Source organism: Perissodus microlepis, chromosome 10 (assembly GCF_051167445.1).
Source record: "Perissodus microlepis isolate ML-2025 ecotype Zambia chromosome 10, ASM5116744v1, whole genome shotgun sequence".
NCBI lineage: Eukaryota > Metazoa > Chordata > Actinopteri > Cichliformes > Cichlidae > Perissodus > Perissodus microlepis.
Window position 1 is genome coordinate 16146649 of NC_140470.1, and position 18680 is coordinate 16165328.

Below are 18680 nucleotides of genomic sequence, written 5' to 3' on the forward strand. Positions count from 1 at the left end.
AGTCCTTTTGTTAAACTATTTTGAATTTAAGCTGAAGGTCACATTTCAATCATATTTTGACTGTTTGATTTAAAGTCTAATGCAGTGGTTTACAGTGACAAAATTACAAAAATTTCGGCGCAGTATTTTCATTGACTGTACATTCACTAACCCACACAGAAACACAAATACGCACTAACCTTGTTTTTTGTAGCTTTAATTTAAAAAATTTTTTTAAAAAAATTGCGCTAATCATGAATTGAAATTTAAATGTCAACCAAGGATTTTATGGACTGTGATGAGTTTTTCAGTACATGAAACTATTTATAATGTACACTCAGCAAGTAATGGGTCAATTATCCAGGGTTTAAACATAAAATCATCACATTTTTCTACTCTTGGTGTTTCTGTATTATTTACAGCTGGTATTGTATTTACTGGTTTTGTTGGTGGTATTGCTTTGTTCTAAAAGCTTTAATTTAACTTTTGAGACTGTAAATATTAATGTAGAGAGCCTGGAAACTCACCTGAATAACAAGTACCCAAATGCGTAAATAACAAAAGGTAACCACAGCAATGGGAACCAGAAAGTGAACCACCACTACTGCCACTGTGTAGGAACTGCTGACATTCTGGGCGAAGGTGCAGGAGTAAACCCGCGGGTCATAACGCAGGGAACCAACGAAGAAATTCGGGACAATGGCCACTACGGTGAGCAGCCAAATTAAGGCAACAAACATCAAAGTGTTGCGATAGCTGTATAGCCGACTGTATGCGAATGAGTGGCAGATATAGCAGTATCTGTTCACTGCAATTCCAGTGATGTTGAAAATGGAACCGATGACACTGAGCCCCATAAGGAAACCACTGACCTGAACAGAAAGAAAGAGAGTGAAGTGTTTTTGTCAGACTGTGCTGTGAGTATGCTTATTGCTGCTGTAGTGGTGGTAAACTGAAACAAGCTGAAAGCTCTGTGATCTTACCATGCATTGTGTGTTTCCCAGAGCCCATCCATCATGGAAAAGAGCGTAGAGAACCAGAGGGTAGGGGTAGAAGGCTACCACAAGGTCAGCAAATGCCAGACTCACCACAAACACATTACCTGTAGAGGAAGATATAAGGAGACGCTGTCATTTCTATGATATACATTTGCAGAAATGTGCTCTCCGAACATGTGTTGACTCGCATCACAAACACCATAACTACTGCTCTCTTAGCACTAGCTTGACTCTCAAATGTGAGCATGATGAATTCAGCTGTCATCTTCTCTTTCTAAACGTTTGCCTGCAAATGCTCAGTCTTTAGTGTCAGTCACTGTACTGACAACTCTGCAGTACATCTAGAAAATGGAACAAAACCATTACCAGAACTATATATATCCTCATTTCCATTGTTGTCACTAGTCACTTAGGATAATCACCATGCAAAAGGACCCTTGTTGAAACTATTTTAATAATGGAGTTTTGTCTTGCACTGAACATTGTCCACCTTGACCATTTACTGACTACTACATGGGATGCAATTTTCAGTGAACTAGGACCCTATCTCAGCAGGTCCAGCATGGTGTGCTTGTTGGCTGTGAAGACAGAGATTACAAACGGTTTCTACCCTCTGCCCACAGCTGATTGCCTCATCCCAGACAAAGTTTTATCACAAATGGCAGAGTCACTGTTTTGACAGAGTAGAAGAGCAGGAGTGTGGACACAGCTCTTGGGGCATCCAAGTCTTTTTTTTTCTCCATCTGGCTAGTCCCCTGCCCAATTCAAAGAATGGTACTGTCGCTATATCTCAATGATATAGCTAAAGCCAGATTGGCGTCTCAGAATAGGTTGTGTGATTAATTCTAAGTCAAATATCTTTTGCTTGAAACAAAACATAAACAAACAAAAAGGAGAAAATGGCAACGATGAGAAAAATTGAAGAAGATTTGGAGGAGATTAAGCTGTCGCTTAACTCGTTGTCAACAGACGTTGAAAGAATAGTTAAGCAACAAGGAATGTTAACGAATTTAATGGACCAAATCAAAGAATTAAAAAGCTTGATTAAGGAAAAGGATAAAACAATCCAGCTCTTAGAAAGGAGAGTGGAGGATTTAGAACAGCATGCACGACTGGAGGACGTGATTATTACCGGTTTGGAAACCAAACACAGGAGCTACGCAAGAGTTACTGAGACTGGGAGTGGTGTGAGGTCTGGCGGAGATGAACAAACATTAGAGCGTCAGGTAGTGGAGTTTTTTGCGAGTAAAAAACTTCCCCTGCATAGAAACAACATCGCGGCGTGTTATACCCTCCCCAGAAAGAATGCCAGCGCACCTCCAGCAATAGTAGTAAAATTAGTGAATCGAAAACACAAAATTGAGCTACTGAGGCAGTCTAGACAACTGAAAGGGAGTGGAGTATATGTGAACGAACATCTCACAAAAAAGAACGCCGATATTGCCAGACAAGCCCATATCATGCGTAAAGAAAAAAAAAAATCCAAGCAACATGGACAAGAAATTGCAAAGTGATGATAAAGCTCAACGGAACACCAGAAGGAGCCAAGGTTGTAATGATCAGGGATCTTCATGATTTGGACAACTACGGGGGATGATTACACTGTTGCAGTCGGACGGCAGAAGGTCTGTTATGATGTGTTTGCTAACAACTAGCCGAACTTATTCAATAAAAGACACTATTTCCGACTGTCAGAGGGGGAAAATGGCAAGGTATGAGACAGTAGACTGGAAGAGTATTAGTGTGAAGCTGCAGGTGGATATGGAACTGGGATCGACGGTACCATTATGCGTTGTGAAATACTTGTACGGATGTTAATGGGTATGTCATAAGGATTACAGACATTTAAAGAATACCTAATCACAATGACTGAAGATTCGGATTACAAATTACATGATTTTGAAAATAATATAGATCCAGAAAGGAATGTGCTTAATGCAATTAATGTTACATGCGAGTATTATGAGAATCAATTTAGGGATAATGTTTACTTGGGCAATACATTTTCATTAATTCATTTCAACTGTAGAAGCCTCTATAAAAGTTTTGTTCTGATCAATGATTTTTTGAATAATCTGAAAGGCAAGTTTAAAGTGATAGCACTATCAGAAACATGGGTAGATGAGGAACGGGGTTGGGACTTTCACATTGATGGGTATGAATTATATCATATAAATAGATCTAATAAGAAGGCAGGAGGTTTGGCACTTTTTGTTGATAGTGATTTGAAATGTAAACAGGTTGAATATATGTCTGTGGAGTGTGTGACAGTAGAAATAGAAATGGAAAGAAAGAGTAATATAATTGTTACTTGTATGTATAGGAGGCCTGGGACACTGATAGAAACATTCACAGATGTAGTAGAAGATTTATTGAGCAAGGTAAAGGGAAATAAGACATTCTGTATTTGCGGGGATTATAATATTGGTTGTTTTTTTTTTAATGTCCAATCATAAGGCATCATCAGATTGAGTTATTATTTGGAAGAGGGTTCTACCCTCTGATTACTAAACCTAGTAGAATAACTGAAAAGTCAGCTACTTCAATTGATCACATTTTCATTAATTGCTTGGATAGCAGCATTATAAGTGGTCTTGTCATAAATGACATAAGTGATCATTTACCTATTTTTGTTACTTTAGATTATAAAATGACACGAAAGGAGGAAGTGTGTGGGACAGATATATAAGAATTAGAAATGATGATGCAATAAATGAGTTCAGGCAAGATCTTATGAAAGAAGATTGGAATGAGGTTTATGTAAATGACGTCGATGCTGCATACGAGACATTCTTAAATACTTATCTGGTTTTGTATGAAAATCACTGTCCACTGGTATTATATAAGCAAAAGAAAAAGAAAACTACTGGTAAACCATGGTTAACAAAAGGATTAGAAAATGCATGTCAAAAGAAAAATAAACTGTATAGAGATTATATAAAACTTAGAACAAAGCCTGCTGAAATGAAATATAAAGTTTATAAAAATAAGTTAGTATTAATGATCAGAAAGGCTAAGAAAGAGTATTATAATAAATTATTTTACAAAAACAAAAATAATGTTAAGGGTACGTGAAATATCTTAAAAAACGTATTGGGTAATAAATATACATCTTTAAATTTACCTTTAATAAGAAAAATAAGGTCATAAGTGATATGAATTAAGTGGTAAATTAATTTAATTCTTTTTTTGTAAATATTTGGCCTAACCTGGCAAACGTAATTAGAAAACAGGATGATTCAGAATGGAATGACGAATGGAAAGGAGATAGCAGAGTGGTACAGTCTATGTTTTTAGAGGAAATCACTGAAAAAGAAATCATAGCTATTGTAGCAAAATCTAAAAACAAGACATCCACTGACTGTGATGGGTTAGACATGGTCATCGGAAAAAAGACTTTGGATTGTATAATCAAACCTCTCTGTTATATTTTTAATCTCTCATTTTATACAGGTGTATTTCCTGACCAAATGAAAGTGGCAAAAGTTACTCCCCTTTATAAATCAGGAGACAGTCATAGTTTTAATAATTATAGACCAGTATCATTGCTATCACAGTTTTCTAAAGTGCTTGAAAAACTCTTTGCACAAAGATTTGATAGTTTCATTGAAAAACATCAACTGTTAAGTGAAAGTCAGTACGGATTTCGACGGAACAGATCAACAGCAATAGCATTAATGAATACTATTGAAGACATTTCATCAGCAACACATAATAATAAATATGCTATAGGGGTATTCATTGATTTAAAAAAAGCTTTTGACACTCTGCAACACTCCATCTTGATTTCTAAGTTAAGTACTTATGGTGTGAGAGGAATAGTATTGAACTGATTAAGCAGTTATTTAGATAATAGGTTTCAGTATGTGCAGTGTTTAGGCAATTCATCTGATAGAATGAAAACAGAATGTGTGGTCCCTCAAGGTTCTGTTTTAGGACCAAAACTTTTTAATTTATATATAAATGACATTTGTGATGTGTCAAAAATGTTAAATTTTGTTTTGTTTGCAGACAATACAAATTTTTATTGTTCCGGAGAAAACTTGAAAGAATTATGGTTACTGAAATGAAAAAAATAAAAAAAATGGTTTGATGTAAATAAGTTATCACTGAATTTGGAAAAAACAAAGTTTATGATATTCGGAAACTGTGTAAAGGAGGAAGAGTATTAATTGAAAGAGTGACAGAATTCTGTTTTATGGGTGTAATAGTGGATGACAAGTTAACATGGAAACCTCATATTGAACATAAAAAAAAAGTTGGCTAAAAATATTTATATCCTGGGTAATGTAAGATATATATTAGATTACAAGACAATGAGAATAATATATTTTTTTAATTGTTTCTACCCTATCTGAGTTATTGTGTTGAAGTATGGGGGAATACATACGTGACTAATATGAAACCATTATATTTATTACAGAAGAGAGCGCTTCGAATTATGCATAATGTTAAATATAGAGGACACACTAATAGTTTGTTTATAAAATCGAAATTATTAAAACTAGAAGATATAGTGAAATTACAGACATTAATTATTATGTTTAGGGCAAAAAATAAAACACTACCTCTTAAGTTACAAAGTTTATTTGTATTGTGTTCAGAAAATGGGGACGGCAGAAGGAAGTTTTATTTTAAGCATCGGTTTGCTCGAACCACACAAAGGCAAATGTGACCAACAGTCATAGGCATAAGAAACTGGAATTCTCTCAATGATCATCTTAAGTGTTGTACAAATGTTTCTCAATTTAAAATCTGCTATAAGAATAAAATGATAAACCAGTATGAAGAAGTTGAAAATAATAGAATTTAATTGTAGAAAAAATTATCCTTTTAGTTTGATATTTAGTGGTATTGCTCATTGTTGAGTATATTGTTCTGTTTGTTTTGTTTTGTTATGTGCAGAATATTGTCAGAGTGTAATTTTGGTTGCCTACTTGTATTGTCACAGATAAGGGGCAGGTGTCAATAAGAATTTATTCTTCTTACTGCTCCTTTTCATGCATGGAAAGTGTTACTTTAATTGAAAGGAAGGTTGTGTATGGGAAATGAATTACTGCTGTACCATGTGTGAAACAAAATAAATAAATGAAATGAAATGATGCACAAGAAAAAGACAATGCATTGATGTTACCCCGGCTGCTGATTTGAATTGTTTTCATCCATGTTTTTAGCTGGAAATTTGTTGGGACATTCTTTGGCAGAAATATCTGCAAACAGATGTGAAACTGAATCTCAGCCCATGCGTGCAATCAAATCTAAATTAAATGTTAAAATAGTCTCTAAATCTGTACTGGATTTGCTATTCAGAACAGGGAATGTGTCAACACAGGCCCCTTTCAGTTGGAGGTCTTTTTACACATAATTTTTTTGCTACGCTTTTACACTTGTGCCACGGTAGATTTGCAAACACCTGTGGCGATTTGCAAATGTGTGCTGAGATATTTTTTTTTTCTCTTTTTTTAAAATCAGGGTTTTGTTTGCCCTGAGCTCAGACTCACAGGCTCCCGCTGTCAGACGGTGTACTGCTCTGCCTGCACATATCTAATCTAATCTAAAATGCAGCTCATTCCATACTATTCTCCATCTTGCGCTAAGCTTTAGGTATTGTTGATTATACTAAGTCTCCATGTTCATGTATGCATGTTAAGTTGGGATTAGTTCTCTTAACAGAATCCTCACTGCTGGATTCTTTAACAGCTCACTTAAAGTGCAGAGTTGTTTCATGCAAGCTCAACTTAATAACCATTTTCCATGAATAATCATCAGTTACACAAAAAGTGGGAACCAAAGACACTAGTAGGTGCATTACTTGGAGATGTTGTACTTATTTCAAAGACTTTTGCCCCCCAAAAAGAAACGAAAACAACACAAATGTCCAGATAAACATGGCAGAGCTCCACCAGGTCTTACTGTCTTTCACCTTCTACTTTTCATATTTTTGGCTCGCCCAGTATTTCATCTGCTGACACCTACAGAGGTGATTTGAAAGACAACTTTTGTGCTCATGAGGTGAAACAACTACTGATCATTCCCATTCCTTGTCAGTGGTCTGAATGAGGACAAAGGACAAAGGCCTCTTGTGTGGCAAATTCGCAGACATATCTCAAAGGGATTGTGGAAGCTTACTGTGTCTCATATAACTGTCAAACCATGTCAAAAGTACATGATGCACAGCACACCAGAAATGTATTTCTAGCTAAACCATGTACACATGGATTCTTTTGTGCGTTCCCATGTGGCTTCGGTGTGTGTCCGTCAGCCCAGCGCTGTCACTGCGCACTTCGACTGACAAGGAGAAATAAGTTATTCAGCTTGGATGGACATCAATCATTTTGATATTCCAGTTATATCCCAGCCAGCCCCGTGTGACCAGATTGTCACAGATGGCTTATAGACTTCAAATGTAAATGTCAATGATGAACACCACTTTTCTAAACATGCAGGGGATGTTTTCTTGCACAAAATGTCATCATCTTATAATTGAGATCACTTACCAGTGTTCCAGTCTGGGGTTGTTTTTATATTTGGACTTTAAATAAATTTTTTATTACTTGAAAGATTAGCTGCAAATAAATATTAGTTTTAATTCAAGGAGTGCACAACAGAAACACAGATTGTTATACACTGATCTTCACCAGGGAATTCCACAGTCACTGTAATCATTTCAGTCATTTAACACGATTAACACTTGTAACTGTTGTGTGTGCTGTGCGTATGTGACAACATACATCAGTCACAAACCACAAATATAAGAAAAATGTCTATGGACAGCAAGATTTTTGTGGCAAATGCAGCATGACATCTTCAATTATGGACTGATAAGATTTTGTAATCTAATACTGTTCATTTCTTCTAGTGGATATAAATATGAATTGGATGTGCGTATGTGTGACTCTTTTGTACAGTTCCCCAATGTTCTGACAAAGCACAAATTATCTGTGGATAGATTAATGTTCATTACTGACAGTTGTGTTTGTATAGGCGCGCATTTCCCACATTAACAGTTAAATTAGACACTGCAGAGTGATGCATAGAGCATGGATAAACATGCACACAGAGATTTACACTGATCAGCTCCAACATTAAAATCACTGACAGGTGAAATGAATACCATTTATCATCTCATTACTATGCAATTCTGCCGGTAAACCTTTGGTCCTGTCACGGTTCTGGGTCCGTTGGACCCAGTATTTTGAGTTTATTGTGTTTTGGTTTCATTTTGCATCATGGATTGTTTTCTTGTTCTCTTGTTGTGGTTGTGATGATTATTATTTGAGTTTCATGTTTCTGTTATCCATGTTTTAGGAATTGTGGTTTCATGTATAGTTCAGTTCCATGTGTCATTTTCTGTCTCTCTGTGTTGAGTCCGTGTCTCTGAGTTGTGATACATGTTTCCTGTTTTATTGTGAAAGTCTTTGTCTTATGTTAGTGTGTGCAGCTTTGTTCCCCATGTCTCGTTAGCCCTGATCTCTCCCAGCTGTGTCTCCCTCCTGTTGCCGATTCCCCCGTTACTACCCTGTGTATATAAGCCCTGTGTTTTCCCATGCTCGGTGTCGCGTCGTACCATCAGATTATGCCTGTGTGTTTTTTTGGTCTCAGTGTTCAGTCCTCACTTCATGTTTTGTTTTCTTGCCAGCAATAAAGCTGAGGTTTTTGAGTTGCATTCCGTTTTCCGAGTCCTGCATTTGGATCCTCATCTCTGCCTGCCCGCACGCAGAGCCCTGACAGGTCCTGCAATTGCTTTACTGTGATTGATTGTTGAAGTCCAACAGAAAAGGGCTCTCGTCAGTGGCCTTTATTGGCATTACAAAGCAAAAAGGAGATTTCAAGTTTCTTTCTGATGGAACTTCCTGTTATGAGAAGCCATAGTGTCTAAAATCCCTGTAAACTAAGTTCTTTTTACTTTGGGTACATGCAAACATGACAGTTTTTCAACTTCAGAAAGGTCATGCATGCCTTATTTCATCTACTCTTTACTGTTGTAACAGTCTTTATTCAGCTGTCAGCCTGTCATTGATCGGTTCACTGCAGCTGGTCCAAAACATCGCAGCTCAGCTCTTAACTGGCACATGCAAGTGAGACGACACGTTCCTCCTCTCAGCTTCCATACAACTGGCTACCAGTCAGTTTTAGACCTGATTTTAAGATTTCAGTGTTTGTTTTTAAGATGCTGCATGGGTTGGCATCTTTTTGCATCTCTGATCTTTTTACTTTGCACACTCTCTGTAGATCACTGAGGTCTACAAAGCAAAAATTCGCAGTTGTCCCAATTTCAGATTAAACATAGGCATGATTGGGAAGTTTGCAGGAACTGCCCCTGAACTGTGGAATAAACTGCCTGCTCATGCCAGGGCCCCCTAAACATTGGACCCTTTTAAAACCCATTTTATTTGGTTTTTAAACCAGAATGAGTTCTCATGCCTTTTTATTACCTCCACCCAGGAGGTTATGTATTTGGTAGCGTGTGATAGGGTGAAAGGTTTTGAATGAATTCTAATAAAACTTTGTAGTTGTGTAGAGTGGGGTCTTTTTAACAATCCATCTAAAAATTTTGGCATACACCCAATAAGGCATTCAAGGTCAACTTAAAATAACATGTAACATTTGACCTTTGACCTCACCTTCAAGGTTAACAGAGTGATCTGAAGGTGAAAGAACTAATAATGCTCTATAGAGCTATTTATTATGGCAATGGGTTTTTAGACTGACATGTTGGCATGGGATACGTTTTAAATTTACTTTACTTTAATTTTGTTGTCATTTTGTTATGTACATGACAGTAACAGGTTATAAATGCATAACAATATGAATATATTGTAAAGTGTTCCTGAATTAAATAGGAACTAAACAACGAAACGAATGCTACACACGCACTATATCCATATAAATAAAAAAAATTAAATTGTACCAAAAATTATGTCAAGTAATTAAAAGGCACAAATAACAAAAGTCTGCAGTTTGCACCACAAACCTCTTGTTTATGCTGCTTTATTTGATTATTTATGCTTAAAAAAATCTGTATTTTGTTTTATTGCATTCTTTTTGCTATACAATATTTCACCTACTGTTTATAATTGTCTTTATGAATCTTGAAACTTACTTTACAATTTGTGGTATTTCTACTCGGTCGTTGTTAATTTCCCTGCTACATATGTAACTGTCTGCCCCTCCTTCGTTAGCACCTGCTATCTGTCTGCTACAACTGTTCTCAGTCAGCCAGCATATATATAGCACACCTGTGGGATTGTCTTGAAAATCAAACCTTAGCAGTACTAGTGTTCCTTTGTGGTTTCCTTTGTGTTGCCATTTAATCTTCTCATGTAATAACTTTTGGAACTGTTTTATGAACTTTGACCCTGGTGTGCTCCTCATCTGTTTTGTTTGCCATGCTACCTGCACCTGCTCAACCACTGTTTCTGGAATAATGTTTTACATTTTAGACTATATCCAGGGCTCATGCGTCTTGTGTTTGGGTCCTCTCTCGTGTGAAACCATTTAAGATACTTAGGAATGGCCAAAGCCTGTGTTCATGAACTACAGGGAGTGCAGAATTATTAGGCAAATGAGTATTTTGTCCACATCATCCTCTTCATGCATGTTGTCTTACTCCAAGCTGTATAGGCTCGAAAGCCTACTACCAATTAAGCATATTAGGTGATGTGCATCCCTGTAATGAGAAGGGGTGTGGTCTAATGACATCAACACCCTATATCAGGTGTGCATAATTATTAGGCAACTTCCTTTCCTTTGGCAAAATGGGTCAAAAGAAGGACTTGACAGGCTCAGAAAAGTCAAAAATAGTGAGATATCTTGCAGAGGGATGCAGCAGTCTCAAAATTGCAAAGCTTCTGAAGCGTGATCATCGAACAATCAAGCGTTTCATTCAAAATAGTCAACAGGGTCGCAAGAAGCGTGTGGAAAAACCAAGGCGCAAAATAACTGCCCATGAACTGAGAAAAGTCAAGCGTGCAGCTGCCAAGATGCCACTTGCCACCAGTTTGGCCATATTTCAGAGCTGCAACATCACTGGAGTGCCCAAAAGCACAAGGTGTGCAATACTCAGAGACATGGCCAAGGTAAGAAAGGCTGAAAGACGACCACCACTGAACAAGACACACAAGCTGAAACGTCAAGACTGGGCCAAGAAATATCTCAAGACTGATTTTTCTAAGGTTTTATGGACTGATGAAATGAGAGTGAGTCTTGATGGGCCAGATGGATGGGCCCGTGGCTGGATTGGTAAAGGGCAGAGAGCTCCAGTCCGACTCAGACGCCAGCAAGGTGGAGGTGGAGTACTGGTTTGGGCTGGTATCATCAAAGATGAGCTTGTGGGGCCTTTTCGGGTTGAGGATGGAGTCAAGCTCAACTCCCAGTCCTACTGCCAGTTTCTGGAAGACACCTTCTTCAAGCAGTGGTACAGGAAGAAGTCTGCATCCTTCAAGAAAAACATGATTTTCATGCAGGACAATGCTCCATCACATGCGTCCAAGTACTCCACAGCGTGGCTGGCAAGGAAGGGTATAAAAGAAGAAAAACTAATGACATGGCCTCCTTGTTCACCTGATCTGAACCCCATTGAGAACCTGTGGTCCATCATCAAATGTGAGATTTACAAGGAGGGAAAACAGTACACCTCTCTGAACAGTGTCTGGGAGGCTGTGGTTGCTGCTGCACGCAATGTTGATGGTGAACAGATCAAAACACTGACAGAATCCATGGATGGCAGGCTTTTGAGTGTCCTTGCAAAGAAAGGTGGCTATATTGGTCGCTGATTTGTTTTTGTTTTGTTTTTGAATGTCAGAAATGTATATTTGTGAATGTGGAGATGTTATATTGGTTTCACTGGTAAAAATAAATAATTGAAATGGGTATATATTTGTTTTTTGTTAAGTTGCCTAATAATTATGCACAGTAATAGTCACCTGCACACACAGATATCCCCCTAAAATAGCTAAAACTAAAAACAAACTACAAACTACTTCCAAAAACATTCAGCTTTGATATTAATGAGTTTTTTGGGTTCATTGAGAACATGGTTGTTGTTCAATAATAAAATTATTCCTCAAAAATACAACTTGCCTAATAATTCTGCACTCCCTGTAATGGAACAAGTGAAATATATGTCTTATTAAGAATTACTACTACTTAAGTCTGGGACATTTGTTATATGGTCCTATTAAAATTCTCCTTTGAAAAAATTCTTTATGCAACACTTGGAGTACCAAGAAAATGTAATCATTTTAATCACACTCATTATGACAACAGAATGTCAAACATTTAGTGGCCTATAAGTGTTTGAGGAAAAAGTAATGAACCATCAAGTAATCAAGATTCAACCAAGTAGAAGTAGAAATAAAGCTGACTTTTTGCTAAATGTTTTTAAAGAAGTGTCTTTTCATATGGCTCTTCATTATTTCGAAGTTATCATCTTGTCCTCAAACATCAAACCAGCATTTTTGCAAGGTTTTTATTGCAGTCAGACATATAAATACATTTTATGATTATTGTGGGAATTTCATTTTCAGTTTACTGTTGGACTGAATCACATCCAATACAGAAAAGAGTTTTTATTTTGAATAGTGGTAGTTCAGCAACAATATGAATATGAACAATATGAATGCTTGAAATCGCAGTACGATTTCAAGCATTCATATTATTTTAATAAACGAGTTACATAATGGGACTGTTATGCTGAATGAAAAACATAGTTATTTAAGTATGTTAACAACAGAAATGAATGTACTAGTTTTTTTCTTTTATACATACAGTAGCTAGCTCTAAGACTAGATAAACAGCCACATGCTACGTGAGCACTGTGTTGGCATGGACATAGAAATTTGGATTTGGTTTTGTGAGAGAGCTGGCTGCTTCATTTCCTCTGTCATCAGATAGCAGCAACAAAGCAGCAAACAAGTGTCCCACATGTGTGAGCACACATGCTGAGAAGCCTGGGGGAATTTGTGAGAACCATCTGGTTGCTAAGCTATAGATTATGATGATGATCACATTTCATCATTATTCACTGAAGAAACTCGCACTTAAATTGGTTTTCCTGTTTTGTGGTTTAGTGCAATGTAAAGAGCAATTACATTACACTAGGGCAATTCTTCAAATTTTAATATTGATCATGTATTTGTGTCCCCACAATTATATGAGCATGATCGAGCCATATTTAAAATGCATGCTGTCCCAGTTAAAACAGAAAGCAAAAGCAAACTGAGCGTTCTCTAAATCAGTGCCTCGCCAGATGCCTGCATACAACAGTCACAGCTGTTCCCTGCACACGTCAGCAGGAAGTTTTCTGGACTAGTACTGTACTATACTGCATATTTTGGTATCAATTCAATACCATGTAAACACAAGGCCAGTGGTGCTGATGACAATATCGTTACCAATACTTTTTACTTGTGAAGGCAGCTTATTTCTGTTGTCCCTTATCTTTGTTTTTGCTGGGTGAACCTGTAAAGCACTTAAACGTACTATACAAATAAAGTTGAAGTTGAAGTAATTTATGATATGAATCATCATCAATTTGAACATTTGTAATGACTAATAATCACTGTGATTTTTAATTTCCACTATAATCAGTTAGCGCAACAAAACACACCTTTCAGTTTTTCATGTGTTTTAAAGCAGGACTTTTTGGAGACCCTGAAATTTAATGTGTCTGTCTCTAAAGCACTTTGGGTCATCTTGTGTTGTTTAAATGTGCTACAGGACATACATAAAATGGACCTGGCAGTCAACACAAAAAAGTTCAGACATTTTTCTTTGTGCATGTTTGAGGTATATTTTTTTCATTTCCAAAAATGTATTTATTTAACACAATTCAGTGGGCTACATATTAAACGTAGAGAATAAAAACAGTATTGAAGTATCAATCCTATGTGCTATGTGCTAGTAGCGATCTGATACCAATACCAAAGTTGGTATTGATACTATCGATATTTAGCTCGCACCACAAGAATCAAACATAGCAGAGGGTTAAAAACAAAAAACTACACAACAAAACTGACTTATTCAACTGCCTGGAAAAACACCACAAAACACAGTATTATGAATGCAAGAAGGCTTCGAAAAACAGAACAATGGTGGCTAACATGAAACGTCCAACATCAACTCAGACATCCATGAAAGCAAGCCTTTGTGCATGTCAGTGTATCCATCCAGCTCACAAAGACACACTGAAATCATCAGCGCAATCACATTCCATTTGGCCAGAGATTCAAGTCCATTAAACACGGTTAGTAAAATGGTCAACTTACTGGACAAAAGATGCGTTATCCCCCCCAAGCAATTATTTTTCCAAACTGGCAAAACCTGTGCTGTATTCAAAACACTGAAGGGGAAATAGAGGGCTCTCACAGCTGTTTGAATACTTTGTTGTGAGTTTTAGTCACATCCATCATGCAGGTAGAATGAATGGAGGGAAAGATTTTATACAGTTTGTCTGCAAAGATTAATCTATAAGGATTCATTTACAATGCCCCTGTGATTTCATTTTGTGTCAGGCTTTGGTGCAAAATATACAAATATTTTTCATATGTCCCTTTTACACGACTGTTAGATTTGTATTGTTTATTGTCATTTATGCTTAGAAATATTTAACCATATATGCTTAGAGGTGTATAATCGATTGTGTAGTGATAGGATGTGTGATCCTTAATAGTCTGCAAAGGCTTTGTGTGCATTCCAGAGTGTTCTGGCATTCACACCTACATCCTGGGAGCATGGGGAGAGGTCGTACCTTGTCTTATTGTTTTATGGTAGGATAAACGTAGCTATGTCAGTTTTAGGCTAAGAGCCTTTTGTTTAGATGGACCGCTAGACTCCTGGCACCAGCTTTGGGGAGTCTTCACAGGGTCACATCTTGACCCCACACACACACACACACACACACACACACACACACACATACTTACACAACGCACAGGCAAGGTACTCTTTGTGTGTATGTAGACGTCATATGTTAATGAACCTATGTATATTCATGTGAGCTCAATAAAAGGAGTGCTATGGGGAAGCTGGCTGAGAGTCTGACGGAGGTCAAGCGGGTGGAACGACACTTGGCTCCAGGCAGGTCTCCCTCATGCATGAGTAACACGAAGAACTTTGCCTACTTGGTGTTCAATGCTTTTGCTGTGTAATGAAATTATCTTGAACGTTCCAGCGAATAGGTTTAAGCTACAAACCTATCAACGACAGTGCAATAAAACCATTTTTTGTTTCTAAAATTAATGAATGATCATGACAAACAATCGTGACCTCAGTATAGGACTGTATTTGTGATTAGCATTTTGGCCATAATCATTGCATTACATTACATCCAAAATTAGATTTGGACACCATCATTGGATTTTTCACATTTCCACAAGAAACACATATACACAGTCCGAAGTCATTATGATATATATGCACTGAAGAGGAAACACACAAGCATAAACAGGTCAAAGAATTATTCTTATTATTATTTTGCTTTTTTAAAATTTTTCTAATTTTTATGCTTAATGAGTGGATGATATGTTGCTAAATTTAAATTTTGGGCCACACATGTGCATAATTACATATTGAGCTGTTGACAGAAATGTGATGCTCTTTGATAAAAAGAAATCATGAGGCTTAAATGACTATAACAAACAATATAGAATCAAAAATCATTTCATGCATTTTTCCTTAACGACTATATAAGAAATGCCTTTTGGGAGGAAATTGCAATGATTTTTTTTCTTTCATTTATCCTTTTTCCACATCATTCCTGTGGGAGGACATGCAAGGCTGTTTTGCCTTTTTTGCATTTAAATTTGTTTTTAGTGAAGGAATGGGGACAAGGAATAGATGCCAATAGAAAGATGAGAGAAATGGAGGCTGAGTCCAGGAGGGAGTGATGTGGAAGCGGAAGTGGTCAGGTGTGATAAAAATTGCATTTTCATGAGGAAATGCTAAAAGTAAAAATTGAGAAGTCAGCAAAGGTGGGTAAATAATGTAATTCCCACATGACGTGGACGTGTACCATCAGGTGCCCTGGTAAATCATATGTGAAAATTATGCAAGAGGAATAAGTATATTCTCTTGCTAAGTCTGCAGAGATGAATGAATAAATCGATTAGCAGAAAACATAAAATTAGGAAGATAGGAAAACATGAAAGAAAAATAAAGGTCACCAGAGAATAATATTGTTAGCAGTGAAGGGACCTAATTCGTTTTTATATTTATCTAATTATTCATAATTAGTTGTGTAAAATTACTGTGCCGTTTACTGTTTTAACAGACCAACCAGAAGCTGCCCTCCTAATTTTGTATTTTGCACAGTACAATGTCAATAAAGCCTTTTTATTCTTCTTTTCCGAGGTAAAGATACGTTCACTAGGCCCTTTACCTTACTTAGCACTGGACTGGACACCATTCTTTACTTCACACACATTCAACAAGGTGTTGGAAACATGTCTCACAGATTTTGGACCATATTGACATGATAGCGTCACACAGTTGCTTGAGATTTGTGGACATGATTTTCACCCATCCTACTAGATCCCAAAGGTGCTATACTGGATTGAGATCTGGTGACACTAGAGGCCATTATGTCAAGTAATTAGTACACAAAACTCACTGGCATCTTCAAGAAACCAGTTTGAGATGATATGAGCTTTGTGACGTGGCAGCCATCAAAGGATGGTACACTGTTGCAATAAACGGATGAGCATGGTCAGCAACAATACTGTGGCATTTAAATGGTTTAAACAATTTATTTGCTTTTTCTTTTGCTTCTTCCCCTTCTATAAAAACACTCATGTAGAGGTTTTTTTTCTCAGTGGTGACACCTATTGTTGAGGAGAAAACCGCAGCAGTTTCGTGCACCATTACAGCAGTGTGGCTGTGTAGTAACGTATATCGGCTGTGCATGGAGCAGCGGGTATACTGGAGCCTTTACACCACCACCACTACCACTAGCCTGAACCACTGATATGCGGCAGGAAGGATCCATGTTTTAATGCTGTTTACGCCAGACAGGGGTGTAATTTCCAGGGGGGTTATGACCCCCCTCCAATAATCAGACCCAACCAATATAACCCCCCCAACAAAATTATGAATTATCTTGCATAAATAGGCTGTTGATTTTCTTTACTCATTTCAGTTATTTTCAGCAAAATAGTTGCATGTTTAATCATCTGGGAATTTACCCAGATTTATTTATTTATTTAGACAGAGATCTTAACCCCCCCAATGTTCAGCACAGTTACGCCGATAATGCCAGACCCTAAAATTCTGATGTTGTAGCAAAAATTTAAACACGCCAGACCAAGCAACTTTCTTCCAATCTTGTGTGGTAGCCCCACTATTTAGGTGTAGTTACCAGCCACACTTGTTGACAGCAGTTCTAACCTTAACAATCTTTCACTTTGTAACTTGGTGAAAGAAAACCCCAGCTGTGTCAGCTCCCAACACCAGCTTTTGCTGTTTAAAACTGCTAGTCCATTGGAAGTTAACAAGCTATTGCTGGTTACGTTGTGGAAAAATTGTGCTAATATCAACTCACTATGCTGTACGGTAAAGTCAGTGGAACCACGCTAATGTGGTCCGCTGAACGTACTGCATCATAACCTTCTAACCAAGATTAGTGCTGAAGGGGTGTCAAATTTTTAGCAATTTTGCAATGTAACAAGTTTTTTTTTAAAGTAGCATTATAGAGCTGTGCGGGTTATTCATACAACTTTTTATAATACCACTCTGGGGAGAGTTGCTGAAACAGTGCACAAGATGGATGAGTAATACCAGTTTTCTCATAATTTTATAGGCACGTTGTAGGCAAGCAATAAACAATCTTGTCATCACTACCATACATCGTACATCATCAGCGCATGTCTGTCCATGCTGGCAGTTCTCTGTGCCAGAAGCTTAATCACTCTACTACTCCGCCTACTGCCTGGTCATACATATCAATTGCAGTCTGGATCCTTTTCTGTCACTCCTCCACGGAGTGACCCATTAATCATCTTTCATCGCTCTCAAGTAATCCTGGTTTTTATACCTTAAAAACGTGTTTTTCTCTGAGCTGAAGAAAAAACACGCTTTAATTTCAACACACTCTCAAGGGAGCCAACAAAGTCTGGAATATCCCTGGATTATCAGAATCCCCACTTTCATCATGGCCACACGAAGGCAACTCAAAGGCTCCACAAAACTTCACACAGGCAAAGCCTGCCAAAACAGCTTGTCCAGCTACTTGGACATGATATTGTCCAAGTAGCTACAATTACTATCGTGTCTTCTGCACTCTTCTTTTAAGTGTGATACACCTGTGGTGGTCCACCACAACTTTTCCGTAGGTCCGTGCATACGCTCTCCCATGATCTGTGGACTGCTGCTGAATATTATGGACGGTCGGGTCAGTGATGCACAAATTGTGGCCAGAGGGGTGAATTCCAAGCTCCAGTTGAAACTCTGCCTCAGACCCTCATGAGTGCAAAACTTTGGGTCTGTCCATAGACTCCCATTCGGCCGACATCCATACAAGGAAGACGATACATAATTATATTCTGCGTAAGAACTTAACGCATTATGTAATTATAATGTAAAAGTTTGACCACAAAATGGATTCTGGAAGGCACGTAGGCTGTATTAGCAAACTGTTCTTATTTGCAATGTGTGTCGCAGTTTTGTATGTGATGGATTTTTTTCAATCGATATACATACACACTCAAA

General features: G+C 37.5%; 1 protein-coding gene across 1 annotated transcript in view; it reads right to left on the reverse strand.

The window, feature by feature from the left end:
• The window catches only part of mtnr1bb (melatonin receptor 1Bb), a 49785-nt gene that overhangs the window by 6399 nt on the left and 24706 nt on the right, over positions 1–18680 (reverse strand). Inside the window, exons 2-3 of the mRNA XM_084942448.1 lie at positions 963–1081; positions 507–851 (exon numbers count right to left, since the gene is read on the reverse strand). Coding sequence (XP_084798574.1) covers positions 507–851; positions 963–1081 — 464 coding nt within the window. The remainder of the gene's footprint in view (positions 1–506; positions 852–962; positions 1082–18680) is intronic.